Source organism: Aphelocoma coerulescens, chromosome 3, assembly GCF_041296385.1.
Source record: "Aphelocoma coerulescens isolate FSJ_1873_10779 chromosome 3, UR_Acoe_1.0, whole genome shotgun sequence".
NCBI lineage: Eukaryota > Metazoa > Chordata > Aves > Passeriformes > Corvidae > Aphelocoma > Aphelocoma coerulescens.
Genome location: NC_091016.1, coordinates 49144385 through 49159946, shown reverse-complemented (window position 1 = coordinate 49159946; position 15562 = coordinate 49144385). Strand labels below are relative to the sequence as shown.

General features: G+C 45.0%; 1 protein-coding gene and 1 long non-coding RNA gene across 2 annotated transcripts; one reads left to right on the top strand and one right to left on the bottom strand.

Moving 5' to 3' along the window:
• Positions 1-288: 288 nt before the first annotated feature.
• On the bottom strand, positions 289-4095 carry LOC138108070 (uncharacterized). The gene is made up of 3 exons (XR_011149855.1): positions 3793-4095; positions 1204-1403; positions 289-381 (listed from the first exon to the last, which is right to left on the bottom strand). It is a non-coding gene; the product is annotated as an uncharacterized lncRNA (long non-coding RNA).
• DACT2 (dishevelled binding antagonist of beta catenin 2) lies at positions 2914-15216 on the top strand. The gene is made up of 4 exons (XM_069010200.1): positions 2914-3514; positions 9271-9403; positions 10828-11115; positions 12631-15216. Exons 1-4 carry the CDS (start codon positions 2948-2950, stop codon positions 14427-14429), a joined length of 2787 nt encoding a protein of 928 aa, XP_068866301.1. The 5' UTR covers positions 2914-2947; the 3' UTR covers positions 14430-15216.
• The last annotated feature ends 346 nt before the right edge of the window (positions 15217-15562 follow it).

The following is a 15562-nucleotide window of genomic DNA, read 5'->3' as shown; positions in this document are numbered from 1 at the left end:
TTTATACCTTTTGGGATGTTGTAGAGACACCATTCATTCATTCATTCATTCACACTGTCAGGCACTTGACAGCTAGAATGCTAAGTATCGTTTCAAAACACAAAAAGTTCTATGTGCAAAGCACAGCTTAAATGATCTCCAGTAAATAACACATAGGTTGGGGCATGAGGACAGAGAACATTGAGTAGTATCTTTCATTCTATACACTTATTGAGGAATAGACCCATGGAAGAACACTGTGTAATACTATCATACAAATCACAACTTAAATAAGGTTATGTAGACAAATTGCTTTATTTCCTATTGTTTTGGTGCCTGATTTTGTAAACATATCATTTCTTCATTACAGCTTTCTTCATAAAATTTCTTTTACCTCAGGATCTGTAAGTGGAAAACAGAAATCTTATTCTAAGTCTTACATAAATCAAGAGCAATGTTTCTGAAATCAATGGAATTAAAGTAACATAAATTAAAAGTCAAACCTTTTGGTTCCTGAAAAGTGCAAGCAACATTTAAGCATTTGGATTCAGTGTGCAAAAGCTAGGCAGCAAAATAAGGTTTTACCTATAGACTGCTAACTTTTTTCAAGTAATTCTTAAAGTCTAGTGAAACTTTACAGAATATCAATATTGAACATTCTTCTCTGTGAGTAATTAAGAATAGCAGGAATTTTCTAAGTCCCTGCTATGAAACTTTCACTTTTACCACTACCCTTCCCCCACATAATCACATAGTTTTAAATCTGGTGGCGATTCACACCTTTTATTCTTTCCCCCAGAAATCAGATAACACAAGGTATTTGTTGAGTATTCTGAAAAGATTAAGTGACATCATAAGGGTTCTACGGAAGAAAGTAATCAGTATAACAGAGGGGATAATAAGGAAGCTGATTAGAATAAAGATACTGCTGTGATATAGCCCATTTGGGATTTAATGTATGAAAAGATAAAAAGATGAAAGAAGAGGAAGAACAAAGAGCAAGGGATAACCGTTCCTTGCAAGGGAAAGAAGGAAAAAAAAGAAAAATATATGACCTTATAATATCTAATTCTCCTAGCAAGTATATACTAAATGGTAGTTGTGCCGGTGACTCGTATCTGGTCATGTTAGAACACGGTTTGAATAAAATAAGGAACTGCATTTTATGTCTGTTTTAACAAGTGCCAAGCCAAGTGATTTACAAAAATGCTTCACTCCTCATACCTGCAATGGCATTTTGCAAGATTCTTGCCACATGCTGCACAGTGATGGTTGTTTGGTTCTTTGCCCCCCTCCATCTGACAGGTGGCAGAATTTCATGCTGTCTTTTGTCAGCACCTTCAAGAGCATCTCAGTGTTGAACTCAGTTTTTCTTTCCACCTTGTAGCTTAATAGTTCAGTCATCACGGCACTGAGGCATTGTTCTGCACAGGGGAGTTCCATGAGATGATTGGTTAAGGAAGAGAAGCAAAGGCACTCATTAAAGAGAAAAAACCAAACCAGCAACAAAAAACATGACTAAGGTGATGTCATACAAGTCATACCACATATGCACGTTAACTAAGCACTGTACACTAACACCAGTCATTCTTGTTCCATCTGCAGCTGGAGACATTTGTGAATATTCCTACACAATTTGTCAGAGTAGGACCTCTCAGGACCCCTTTGGACACAGTTCAGCTTTGCAAGGTAAATATTGTTCTCAAATCTTTAAGCTACAGGAAAACTTCTGACAGTGAAACGCTTAAAGCAAGGCTTAGGTCTTACTGAGACTATCAAATAATGTGTTGCACAGGACTCGGTGAACACACACATTTTCCCCTCTGCTCCCAGCAGGAGGTGGACTTGACATTGCTCTAGTACTTCTAACATTCCTAAAGCTCGAGACTGGTACAAGATAAGATGGCTGCAGTCCCAGTGGTGGACACAGCCACCCACGCGTGGTGTTGAGAAGAGTACTTGAAGAACAGATGAGACAGCAACTGGTTCCCACTCACCCAAACTGTATCCCAGCACAAAGACAAGTAGCATTCAAATTAAAGTGTGCTAGCTTTTAAAGATATGCCACAGAGTGAATAGAGGATAACCATGGACAGATGGGCTTTGAGTGTGATCTCTGCTTCATGGAGAATAATACACCTTTCCTGACATGTCAGTCAAGAGTGTGGCACACAGTGATATTGGGATCCGTAGATGCTTCCTATTTCCATGTAGGAAGCAGAAAAATTATGTCTCCTGCAGCATAGTCTCTGCTGTGTTCATCAGACCCTTGTTATCAGCGCTTCTTCTCCCCTCCTGCATCACTACAGACTATGCGTTCTGGCTTTGCTGCCTGCTAACCAACTACCTCTGAGGAAGCTGCAGCTGACTCTCCTGGGATTTAAATGCTGGCATATCTTGGTATCAACAGCACCACGGTCTTGAATTTCCATGACCAACTGTGTTTTCATGTCCCATTCAAAGCACATCCTGAGCCCTTCAAATGACTTTAGGGGGGATCTCACAAAACAGGACTCTGCCTTGCTTCCAAAGTGAGACTCAACAATTCAGTACAAGACAGCGAAGTTGTGCAGTGAGATCCCAGTTGGCTTGGTTTCTGGAGAGCAAGATGCGGAGTGCCAGTGCTGTGCCTGTGCCTGGCAGGAGGCACACCACCAGCCAGGAGGAAAAGGGATAGAGTCACAAACGCCACGTTCTTGCGAGGGAAGTGTTGTTACACCCGCGAGCGCTCGCCGCACCATACCCTCGCATCACTGTAATTTGCACGCGGCTGCAGCAGGACGACCGGCTCCGCTCCGGTCTCCGCAGCATCCCCGGGCTCGCTCCCGGCCGAGACGGGAGCTCTCACCCCGGCTCTAAGCGCTGGTTCGCCGGCCCCCGTCTCTGCCGGGAGAGGGCGGGCGCCCCATCCCTCTTCGCTTCTGGGTTGGGGGACGAGGCGAGGGCAGCCCCCCGGGCAGGGGCAGGGATGGGGCAGGCCGGAGCCGCCCCCGCGCGGGGCGGAGGGAGCGCTGGGCACTGGCTCCTCTCCCCACATATCCACCCGAGAGGTGGCCCCGACACTGCCTGGAGCCGCAGCCTCTTCCCTTCGCTCCCGCCCTCCCTCTCTCCCTCCCCCGTCCCCACCTCTCCTCCAAAACTGCAGGAGCCGCTGCGGCCCCTCTTCACTCGCTCCGGTGCCAGCGGCGGAGCGGGGCGAGCGGACCTGAGCGCAGGCACGGCCCGCGGCGGGAGCAGCCCCGCATCTTCCCCGCCGCCCCCCTGCCATGGCCGGTGTCGCGGCCCAGCGCTGACGATGCTGCTGGGCGCCCCGCGGCCGGGCGGCTGGGATCGCAGCCGGGTGGGCGAGAGGCTGCAGGCGGCCCTCGCCGGCCTCCAGGAGCTCCAGGTGCTGCGGGAGAAGCAGCGGGAGCTGGTGCGGGCCGCCCTGGCCATGCCGCAGCGGCCGGCGGCGGGCGGAGAACAGCAGTCCTCGTCCGCCCACAGTAAGGAGCACCGGCTGGAGGCCACCCTCTCCGCCCTGAAGGAGCAGCTGGTAAGGGACGGGACGGGACGCCCCGCTGCCCCGCTTCCCGGCTCCGTGAGCCCAGCCGCGGTGCCGAGCGCGGGCGGAGGGAAGCGCCCCTGGGCTGCCAGACACCCGGGAGCTGCCGGCGCCGTGCCGGCACCGGGGGCGGGCAGGGCGCGGCAGCCGCGGCCCCTGCGCTGCTCCCGCCCCGCCGGCCGCGGCTCCCCCGCAGGCAGGGGCGAGCGGCCGGGCCGGGGAGGGTCGGGGCGAGCCCCGCCACAGCCGCTATGACGGGCGGGGCTCACCTGGGCGGCCCGGAGCGGGCAGTGCTGGTGGTGGGCGCTGTGCCAGCGGGAGCGCTGGCGAGAAGTTGTTAACCCGGCACTGCTCATTCATCGGAGCCGAGGAGTAGGCGATGATTAACTTCGGTAATACAGCGCTCAGCTCTCAATGGCAGCAGCCGTTTGCATAGGAGATCAAGAGACACGCGGGCTGAGATACACCTGCATAAGCGCTCGGGGGTTTGGGTGGGCGTGTGCGCGCACACCTCTGCGCCTTCACCTGTGTGCGCGCACCGATGCGTGCCCGCGCGGCTGTTCGCCCGTGGGAGTCGATCTGCCGGGAAACGCTTCCTGGGACGGGAGTACTTTGTTCTTTCCACGGATTGCGTGATCAAAAGGGAAAAATAACTGAATGCCAGACCTCGTATTTGAAGTGCTACACTGGCTACTTCCACAGGGGTTTTTCTGAAACTAAAAAAAAAAAAAAAAAAAACAAACCAAAACAATTTCTGAATTGTAGCTGCAACGAGTTTCATAGATGAGACAACAATCAAAGGGTAAAGGGCTTTAATCTCTAGTATAGGCAATTACACACTTCAGTAAACTCAGACTTAATTCAGAATCCTTTCCCTCGCTGTACTGGTGCAAGTCTTGGCCATCAATCAGGTGTGAAAACAGCACGGTTATTTGCTCTTCGGAGGTAGCTTTATCAGGCAGCATCTCAGGATAAAATGGGCTTTAACCTTCAGGGAAACCTAGCCACCACTGTGAGAAAATACAGGAGCAGGCATTTCTTGATTAAATTAAGAAAATACTTGACAAGTGGACAGCCAGCCTCTTGATAATCTTAAGTAATGGCTCTACTTTTAAATTTTTTTAATTAAACAGAAGAATTGAAGGCATTTATTGCCTGTTTGGGGCCAGTAGGACAACAGAATCACACAATGAGCTCTGATCATAGTGACTGTACTCTTTTTCATGTTAGCTGTTGTGCTTTAATTGCTCATTTGTCTTAATATTTTTCAAATAAAATATTCAAATAGAAGATTAACTTGTCAGGACTTTACTGGCACCTTACAAGGCTTTCCAAGGACATGGGAGAAACTAGCCATTAAAATGGAAGGAAAAAAAGGTCTTTAATTGCTGCCATTTAGAAATGTAGGAGTTGAATGGACTTAAGAATAATTCTACACACCTCCAGAGAGGGACAGATTTCGCCAGTAGGTGCCAGTGCAATTATGGGAAACGTGTCTCTTGGGATGCCGGGGAGGGAAGTGTTCATAAAGTTTGAGAGAGATGACTCAGAACTACATAAATCATCCAGGGACAGGTTCTTCAGCAAAAATACAGTGTGTGAATACTTAAAGTAGTGATACAAAGCTTTTCTGATTGACCCATGGCTGCTGAAGGCTTTTCAGACTGTGCTTTTCAGGCCCCCCGGTACCTTTATTGCTTTTTTCCCCCTGCAAATTGCAGATGTAATATCTGAGTAGAGGTGCATACCTCAAAGCTCCTTAATGGCAAAGTAAACCCAGTTGAAAACGGGCTTTTCACAATCCTGTTAGAAGTAGCTCACAGATCTAGGATCTCAATGACTGCAGGCTGAAAACTTTCCCAGTGACTCATGAGCAGTGTATTGCACTCAAAACCCATGAAAATTCTGTTCATGATCTCAGGAAATGAAGTTAAAGCTGAAAACAACAGAAAATGCAAAGCATAGCATTGCTAAAGGAGTGTTACATCTTCATCAGTGTTGTTGGCCTGTGGATGGTAAGAGAATGTGATTGCTGCTCTATAAGCTTTGGGATTGAGAAACTCATTAACAGGGTAAATGTAACTTTGCCTTGCAGTGCACCTTGATCCAAATTTCAAGGAGGACTGTAGCCCTGAGCTTTAACATGGTCACAGTTTAATTCATAAAAAGTTTGGTCCTCACAACATAAAATGAGAAAGCTGTGTCAGCTGAAGGTGGCTCAAGGTATGGAAACAAGGCAGATAAAATATCAAGCCAGGCTTCTCCCATAATGGTAGGGTGAGGAATAGAAGAGCAGAGGCAGAACCCTTGAGGACTCAAGTCTGACTAGTGGGAATAATAGAGCAGAGCCATGAGTTGCCGTAGGCTCCATGTGTGGATGCCATTCCAGAATCTCAGTCCCTTCCCCAACAACATTTACCAGAGACAGTGATCAGCTGGCCTTCCTAGCACTCTGCTGTAGGCAGTCTGCTGCCTTTAACACGTGCTCTTTTTTGCCCTAACCATGGCTCTTTTTGGTGGCCAGAGTCTTTTCTGGCAACTGCAAATTACTACAGCGCAGGCGGGGTCAACTCTGTAGCAGAAGAGGAGCAGAGTTAAGTGATTGCCACCCACTATCAGAGATCCTGAAGGTGCTAAACCTCTCTTAGCCAAACGGTATCATGGTGACACACAGGAAAAAGAAGAGATGCAAATTCAGGCTAATGTAAAGAAAGAAATCTATGATCGCTGTCAGTGTAGGTGGATACCAAAGGCTGCAACATCCAGTATTTTTTCAGCTCTTTCCTCAGAGGATGTATTTATAAACCTTACTTGATTTGATTTGAATCTGATGATTTTGTTTTGCAAGCTTTCAGGTGGTTTACGATGTTATAAAAATGTGACAAGGGACGCATTATACTGAAGAGAAAAAGCAAACGCTTGGTACCCTGCATTTTAAACAGTTTCTTTTCCCTTTAGATAATTTTAAGTAGAAGAAAACATCTTTTAAACCAGGGGTTTTATGTATTTATAAATAAACAAACTTAAAATTTTGTCAGCTGAGAGAAAGAGGTCCTTCCAGAAGGAATTCACCTTGGTCTGGGAGAGTGTGTCTGGGATAGATGAGAGTAATTTTCCTCTGAAACTGGCTGCTTTGCACCACCAGTGACAAAAAGACCCAGGGGTGACTAACTTCTAGATGGGCAAAACTAGAAAAGAATGCTATGTTTTGTGAATTCCAGAATGAAGTCAGATTAATAGAATTATAGGATGCTAATCTACAACCAAGAATCTATAACCCCCCCTTTGACTGAAGAGATTATTAGTGGAGAAGAATAGTCAAGTATGACCAGTGGGTTTTGGTGCTTTGATTTGGCATGCCAGCTTGTGTTGGTGTAAATGAACCTGCTTTTCAGAGAGTGTTCTTCCTTCTAAGAAATGGCTGGTATGATGACATCCCAGATTTGGCTCCCCAAAACTGTAGTCCATTGATAGTACAAGTTGATTGGGAAAGTTTCATCCAGAAGTCTTCACAGCTGCATTGCTCAAAGCAAACAGATGGTTTTACCTGCAAGGTTTTGTCACATGTGAAATTCATGTCGTGAATTGAGAGTGTGTTTAGGGTTTACTGTTTTGAGTGCTGCCTAGCATGGGCATTGGAGCAATAACAGCTTGAAACAAACACACCGGAAAAGTCATTCTTATCCAAATGGTTTGAGGAATGCCTCTCTTCTTAGAGTGCAGAAGTACTTAACTGAAAGATCAAAGCTATGGCAGCGGCTGGAAACGTGAAAACCCGATGGTGTGAGGCACCATAAAAGGGTTAAAAACGATGATGTAAATCATGTGTGTTGGTTAAAATGCTGTGAAAGCACAGACAGAACCTGGAGGTATAATAAATAATGTTTGAATACCTGAGAGCCTTGTGGCCTCTCTGTCATTAATCAGAAACCACAGACTGAGGGATTGGCTGGCAAAACATTAATCATTAAGCAATTAATTCCAGCCATGAAAACAAAACATTGTGATTTCCTGAGTAGGTGGGATTGAAGAAGGCACAGCATGGTTTTGCTTTTTTACCACAAAATAAAGAAGTACTGAGGAGATCTTACATTCATCATTCAGATGGAATAGAAAATCTCCTTTATTATCCAGTTCTTCCCTTCTTTTTTGTTTATGTGAAACAGGAAGAGGGAAAATCACTATGGATTTTCCTAGGAAGTAATGAGTCTCTTGCGTTTAAACTTTTCTAGATGTGTGACTAACAAGAAGGGGCTTTATTTCTTGTGTCTTACATGTTCCTCCAGTTCCCTGTAAAAGCATGATAAAAATATCTTTTTATTTTTTTTTTTTATTCGGCAGCATCACCAGTCCCAAGAGTTTTCTTGTGAAACCCAGGACATCTGTATTTTTTGTCTTACAATTTCTAATAATTTCCTGATTACCTTGGGATCTTAGCTTTCTTTTCTTTTAGTATTTATAGCTATGGAGAAACCTATGCAAATGTTAAAAGCTGAATAATTAGTACAAAAGGAAAGCAGGGGCAAAAATGTGGTCTTGATTTTCTGCATGTCATTTAATTTTTAAGATACTTTAATTGGTTCAAGGGACCTAGATTTTTTTTTTATATTCATTTGAGTTTGGAAATGCTGCTAGAACTGCCACTTGTGTTTTTAAATATGAAATGTACACACAAAGAAGACTCTTAATGTTTTTCTTACCATTACTGCATGGAAACCCATCCCCTTGAGGGCTTTGAGCCCAACTTTACAACCAACTTCAAGAGACCACCTTTCTGTAAAGTCCTGTAGGATGGATGGTGAGGTGTGATATAATTAGAAGCTGTCTAAATAGTAACTGGGCTTTAGATAATTTGCCAAGTGCCATGTGAGAAGTTTGTGACAGAAACCAACTGTGGTTCTTTGGCTGGTACCTAATGCCTGGCCATCTGCCTCGCCAAGCTGACGGCATAAATCCTGGGGGAGCAACTGCAGGAGCTGTTACCTCAGATCAGCCTGGTCAGTGATTGCAGCAGGGAACAGATCTAGTTGCTGGCTTCTGAAGGATTATTCACAATCTTGAGACACCATTTATTTTAAATACAGTAGTTTTCCCACTGTCATCAAATGCCACCTTCTCCTTGCAGGAAATGCATGGAAATAACTGGCCACAAGACAACCAAGAAAAACTTGCAGTAAAATAGATGTCACAATTCTTGCAGTTTATCCTTTCAACTATAAAGACATGTCATCAAAGCCAAGGGTTTTACTGGAGTGGGTATGCTGCATGTACTTGGTACGGCAATGAGATACCTCAACCACAGCGGTTTCCTTTCATCCGCCAGATCTTAAGAGTTCATGCAGACTACCCGTAATGTTTATCTCCTCCTCTGCTCAGCGGCAGTGTACGGCAAAGTGCGGTGCAATCAGAATATGTTAACTAGTTAAAAGACTTCTGTCCTATGTAGAGATACAGTTCCTGCCATGGGTGTAACAAAAAAGCCAAAAGTTAAAATAAATATCTTCAGAGTGAGTTTTGAGAACATGTTGAGCTGGGCAGAAGACAATATATACTAAGAAATGAAATGTTTTGTCCTTGTCCATTAGGTCAGTCTTGTTACAGAGAGCCAACTGCAACAGGGACTCCTAGCTAAAGAAAACGCTTCATGAGAATAGAATCTTGCTGGCACAGGTGGCCTGAATTCATGCATTGCTGCTGAGATTCTAACAGCGATTATTCTTCATTTCCTCCTTCTTCCCTTCATTTAGTCTCGTTTGAGGAGACAGGATGTCGGCCTGAAAAGCCACCTGGATCAGCTAGACCAGCGAATAAGTGAGCTGAAATTGGACGTCAGTAAGACCTCCAGTGAATACTTGGATAGTGACAGCCGGCCCAGCTCAGGTAATGTGCACTTGGCTGTTTATTCCCAGGGATATGGTAGGAGAACTGAAGAGTGTCAACCGCTAAGCAAAACTCTCTGTATTGTTTGGTCAGAAACAGTGCACCATGGCTGAGGTGGATATTAGTTATCTGGCACAGAGTGGGCTCACAGAGCTGCTAGGAATTCTCATGCAAAGTTGATTTAGTTGGAAAGTGCTCACTCCCTCAAGCAGTATTCTTTCTGGATTTTTTTTTTTTTTAATGAACCTTGTAGCCACACATGGAAGGAGAAAGAGACAGATTTACTTACTAATTACCTCGTGCAATGTAGAAGGACCATTGGCAAAATGGCTAGAGTACTCAAAAGAAGTGAAGGAGACCAACATCAATATCAATGCTCTGCTTGAATCCAGGAAGGGTTCTGAACCTCACTGGGTCTTTGGAAATCACTACTGCAGTGCTCTAGTCAAATGAATTTATGTAGAAGCAAAACAGCACTATTAAAGACACTGAGAAAAACTACCCCAACAGAGTAAAGCTCTCACGGACAGAAAGATACTGGGTATCGGGTTTCTGGTCTGATTCACAGAGAGAGCTGTACTGCAGACTTTTATAGCTAGGATGTCTGTTAAAACCAGTTTCTGTTATCTAGTGGGAGACAGTGAAAGTGGTTCTTCTAAAAAGAATTTTTGCCTCAAGTCTTCAGTGAGACAAGGAAATATTTCTTTAATTTGTTTTTTTATACAGCATATGGATTTGCAGCCTGGTACTTAGAGTGCATATAAAAAGTGCAAGTTTCTGTTATGTGTTTAAGTTCAGGAGTTGTGCACTTAGGCACATGCACATAGTTCAAAAAAAGATACTCCTTGTCTGTTATAGAGAAGAATAATAAAATTTCCTACCTTGAATTTATACAAAGCCTTTTTTAATGCTTCCACAATTAATTGGAAATGATCTCAAGACCTGGAGAGAGAAGACCGTCTCCATTCTCTGCCCTTAGACATTCCAGCTATCATAGACTTGGAAGGTCTGATCACAGGCTAGTTTACTGTACTTTCCCATCCAATCTGTGCTTGTATGCACCTAGCACAAGTTGCAGCAGTGTCAGAGGTCCCTGTCTTACACTAGTTGCATCATAGTCCCCAAAGACATTCTCCAGTGAAGACCTGGGCATGATGGTGCTGCGCTTCATCCCATCCCACCCTCAGAACTAAGCAGGCATGTGCGTGCCCAGGTGGCTCAGGGCCTAAGTAAATATGCAGAAGCCCAATCAATGCTGGTTGAATTAGAGTTTACCTCTGCTAATGTTACCTAAATAAATGACCATAAATTTAGGCTTGTGGTACATAGCAAATGAAAATGTGTTTTATTTTCTGCACTTTTCTTCTACGGAGCATATTTAGGTGCTGTAAATATGAAATGTCCTGTTTATTTTAACTCTGCAGGATTCTATGACCTGAGTGACGGTGGGTCTTGCTCACTCTCCAATTCTTGCACCTCTGTGTACAGTGAGTCCATCTCCTCCTCCCACACCAGTCTCTTGCCCAGCTCTCAATACCCTAAAGCAAGGCTCAGTGTGTTTGATTACCGACCCAAGTCTGCAGATGAAACTACTGTGCACACCACCAGCTTCCAACAGCAGGGAACCTATGTCAGCGATGGATGTCAGGTTGCAGCTAGCAGAGATGTTTCTGGGACTCCTGCCAGATCCAGACCAAGGCCAGTTTCCACAGGTAATTGATGACAAAACTGGATACTTCATTCAAGAGAAGGGCAGATTTCTGGTTATTACTTTTAGGACCTTGTTTATCCATGTTTAATTAATAATTAGTACTCATTTTCAATACAGAAAGTGAGAATGCATCAAAACCACAGAGCCAAACTGTTTACTGTCCAACTTTCTCTCGATACTGAGCAGGGGTGTGGGAGAGAGACTGCAGACCTCCTTCAGCCCTTCTTTCTTGCTACAGCATCTTATTTCCTTCACAGTGAGAAACAAAAATTGTGGGGTAGTAGTGGGTATAGTCTTGAAGAAACAATTCTTACAAAGTTGGCCACATTGCAGGAAATGAAGCAAGATTTTACTTCAGAAAATTATCATTTGGAGAGGGAAAGAAATTCTCTTTTTCTTTGCGTAGAGGAAACTGCAAGTACAGGCCAATTGCCTTTTCTTTCAGTGGCAAGCAGAAAGCTTGCTGAGACACTGCAAGCACAGCATGCTTTTGACTCCTTCCTGGTTTGTTTGCACAAGAGCACACCATTACACACTGCCAACGATTTCTTAAAGAATTTTCATTATGATTGTTAGAGAAATCATCATCTTAACCTTTGCTGTGGCAGGCTGTGCATAGGTAGGATGCTGCAGACTTCCCCAAAATTTTGGAGTCTTTTAAAAGCTTCCTGTCACAGGACACAGATAGTCATCACGTGACTATTCACATAGTTTGTGAATGGTGTGGTTGAATGTGATGGTTGGGTTTTCACAATAGCATGAAGCAGCCAGGAAATGGGTTAGCGGAGGATTTGTTGGCCCTGAAGTCTGCATTGTAGTGCAGAGAAATCCTAGCTAACTGGTTCCAGTGTTCCCAGAGGTAACACAGCACCACAGTGCTCTCTTGAATGACATGTCTGGATGGAACAACCTTTCTGCACGCAAGAACACAGCCTCTCCTCTCTGTGCACAGGAAGTGCTTCTGGGAGGAGGATGCTGCAGTCAAGAGTAAATTATAGCAACCTTGACAGTACTACAGAATTGAAGAGATCTGAATTGGTGTCTATGAATGTCATCTTCAGGGACTACACTTCCCACTTGCCTGAGTAGTTAGCCTCAGAATTTTTTCCTCTGCAAAAATAAAGATTCTTCCATTCATTTTTCTGTGGCTTCTCTGCTAAGAAATAAAAATAATCCCTTTTTTTGTCTAGTTGGGGTCCTGCTGGTCTGTGACATTTTAGAACATTTTTATATATGCACAGATTTACTTTCATCCAAGTAGCAAAGTTTAAATTTCCTGCAAAGGTAAGAGTTTTATTATTGGCATTAAAAGGCATTCTAAACTCTGTTATGCTTAGGTGATAAAAGCTTTAAAGCAATTCAGTGACCTTGGAAAGCTGAAATTACGTTCTTGATCCATGCTACTGATTTTAGTAAAAGATATCACATCTCTCTGAAATAGCACTTCTAGCATGAACCAGGTTGAATGTAATTGTTTGTGATTTAATTAGGTTGTTTATTTTCATCCACCCTATAGGTGACTTGGAAAGACTCATTCCAGCAGACGCTAGATTTCAAAAAGAAATGGATCCCAAGTCCATGTTGCCTCTGTGCCATAAGGGAGACACACACTTGCTCAGCATGGACCCCAAGTTCCAGAACGACTTGGTCTCTAAGAATGGCATTGATGTGTATCCTTACCCAAGCCCCCTCCATGCAGTGGCTTTACAAAGTCCCCTTTTCTCCCTGGTGGGAACATCCCCAGAACCAGACTTCCAAGCCCCTCCCAGCAAACCTATGCCTAGTATGACAGGTCCCAGCCTGATCAAGACTAGGCCAACCACTGAGGCCAAGCCAGGGGGTTACATCAATAAATTGCTGCAGCTGACGAGGTGCAAAGGGAGCAGTCGGGCTGAGGCCAGTGAGTGGGTTTCACCAAAGAGCCAGCCAGCCTCAATGCACCAGAGACTCATTATAACCCCCAGCACTGGTGGAGTGAAAATTAACAGCAGCAGTAGCCAGCTGGAAAAACAGACGAGTTCTCTGGAAAGTAACAAAGCTGAAGGGAAGCTGTCAAGAGAGGTGCCAGAGGGGGAATGTGCCAAGCAGCAGGAGACCATGAGCTGTATGAATGAAGAGCAGTCATCCACTCAGCCTGACACAGAGCCATCAGCTGTGAATAGTTGTTATCCTGCCAAGTCAGCAGCAAGGGGCTCTTCTCTGGCAGAAGCAACAGAGAGCAGCATGGAGCGCTGTTTGTCCTACTCACAGCTGTGTCAGGAGGACTCCAGCCCAGACACCTGGAATGCTAAAGCTGTCCCACCCAAAAAACTGCCCATCAAAAGGTGTGGCAATGCCAAGTTGGCTTACGCTGGGGGTCATGACCGAGTGGCACGAGCCGAGTTTGTTCATGCTCAGTTTGTCCCTGCAGAATCCCACCAAGTCCGGGTAAAGTTTGCCAGCTCCAAAACAAAGGCAGTGAAGATAAAGAGGAGGAACAGCGAAAAAGTACTTCGGCCAGGGAAGCAGGCCTTCTGCATGGAGAAGGTGAGAGGGTCTCAGGGGGCCACCAAGCTGCCTGCTGAGTGGAATCAGCTCCAAAGACCACAAGGAATGAAGAGCCTTGTGCGGAGACCTTCATATTCTGGTGACATGGCTGGCAGGTCATGCTCGGAGTCGAGTCTGTTCCCGGTGCAGGTCAGGCTCCCCACTGTGCCATCCAGGCCAGAGCTCTACGAAGCCTCTGCCAATGCACTGTATTCCCTCGAGGCAGCTTGCGTAGACACAGCCAACAGGAAGAAGCAGCGCAAGTGGCAGTCCACAGTGGAGATCTCTGCCAAGGCACACCCAGCCAGCCTGTCTCACAGCTTTGGCCTGGGAGCACCAAGGCAGCCGGCAAGGAGAGCCGGTGTCCTGCGCACTGTCAGCATGAGGGCTCGCTCCAAGGGTCAGCACCACGGGGATTATGCCAAAAGCGAGTCCGACCACTCCGAGTACTCTGCAGAGTGCGCCTCCCTCTTTCACTCCACCATCGCAGAGACCAGCGAAGGGGAGGCCAGCGATTTCACAATCAACCGATTTGGGGACAGTGAGTCCAGTGAAAGCGATTCGGATGGCAGCAGTAACAGTAGTAGCCTTGCCCTTGACTATGATGAGGGGGATGAAAGTGAGCTGATTTGGCCTGAAGGTTCAGTCAGACAATCTGTGACTGTCCAGGCCTCTTCCAAGCCTCTTCCTCCAGTGCCCAAAATCTGTCGCATCAAAGCTTCTAAGGCACTAAAGAAGAAGATAAGGAGGTTCCAACCTGCTTCTCTGAAGGTCATGACCATGGTTTAAGGGAGAGCAAGCATCTATTTCTTACAGTGAGACATCCTGCTGGCTCTCATTTGCAAAACAAGAGGACTCATGCAGAGAAAAGGACTTTCTTAAAGGAGCTGTGAATAATCCCTGAGTCTACACAAGGGATCTTGTTCGTTAATGCCTGGACATAAATGTCACTGTATCTAATTCCCTCTTTTGCCATTTATTCTGTAAATATGAATCTCTGTGTATATTATGTGATGACTTTTTTGATTAACCAGAAGGGTCACCATGGTGAAAATGAAAACAACCTCTGCCATAAGATTTTACAGGCAGGCCCTTGGTGGTTTTTTTAACCATATGCACCCACAGAATCAGTCCAGATGCAAAGACTTGCTAAGAAGAAAGCGTGCTTCCCTCTTGTGAGGAATTCTTTACAGTCTGAAGCCTATTTTAACCATCTAGCTGTTACTGTGGTCATATGGAAAAGCTCTGTTCTGCATAGTTTTACTTTCTTTCAGATCAACCATCCCATACCTTCTCCCAAACGTCAGGAGGTTGAGTCTGTTCTCCATAAAAACATAGTGTGTTTAATCAAGAAGGCAAGTGTATTTGTGAATGAGAACAAGACTTCAGTTTGCTTCCTTTTTTCAAAACAGTATAGGGTTGTTTTTTCACCCCCCCTCTTTATGATGTTCCATGTGATTGTTCATTTGTTCAATGGATGAAAGAACAGGAGGGCGATGTGCCACAGTGTGTGATTAACTGGGACTGAGATTATAGCTTTGCCCCTGAAATTGCAAACTCAATAAATACTATTTAATGTACTTCTGAAAAGTATGCTTGTCTGACTTTGATGTCTAAAGAAAATTATTTTGGTCTGTAATGGTGAAACAGACTTGTGTTTTTATGATCACTGTGCAGAGGGGTTCTTTTATATTTTCAGAGGATCACTGTAGCTCAGTCAGAACCAGGGTCTGCTCACCTTCTACTTCAGGAAAGCTGTTTCAGCACTTCCTTCTAAATGAAAGAATTGGAAAATAGTATTTTTATTGAGGACAGGGTAGTGTTTAACTCACTTAAACTGATGCAATTTAGTCACAAGACACTCTTAATTTAAAACATACATTTATGTATAAGTAATGTGTTTTGAATGCATTTGAGGGCAC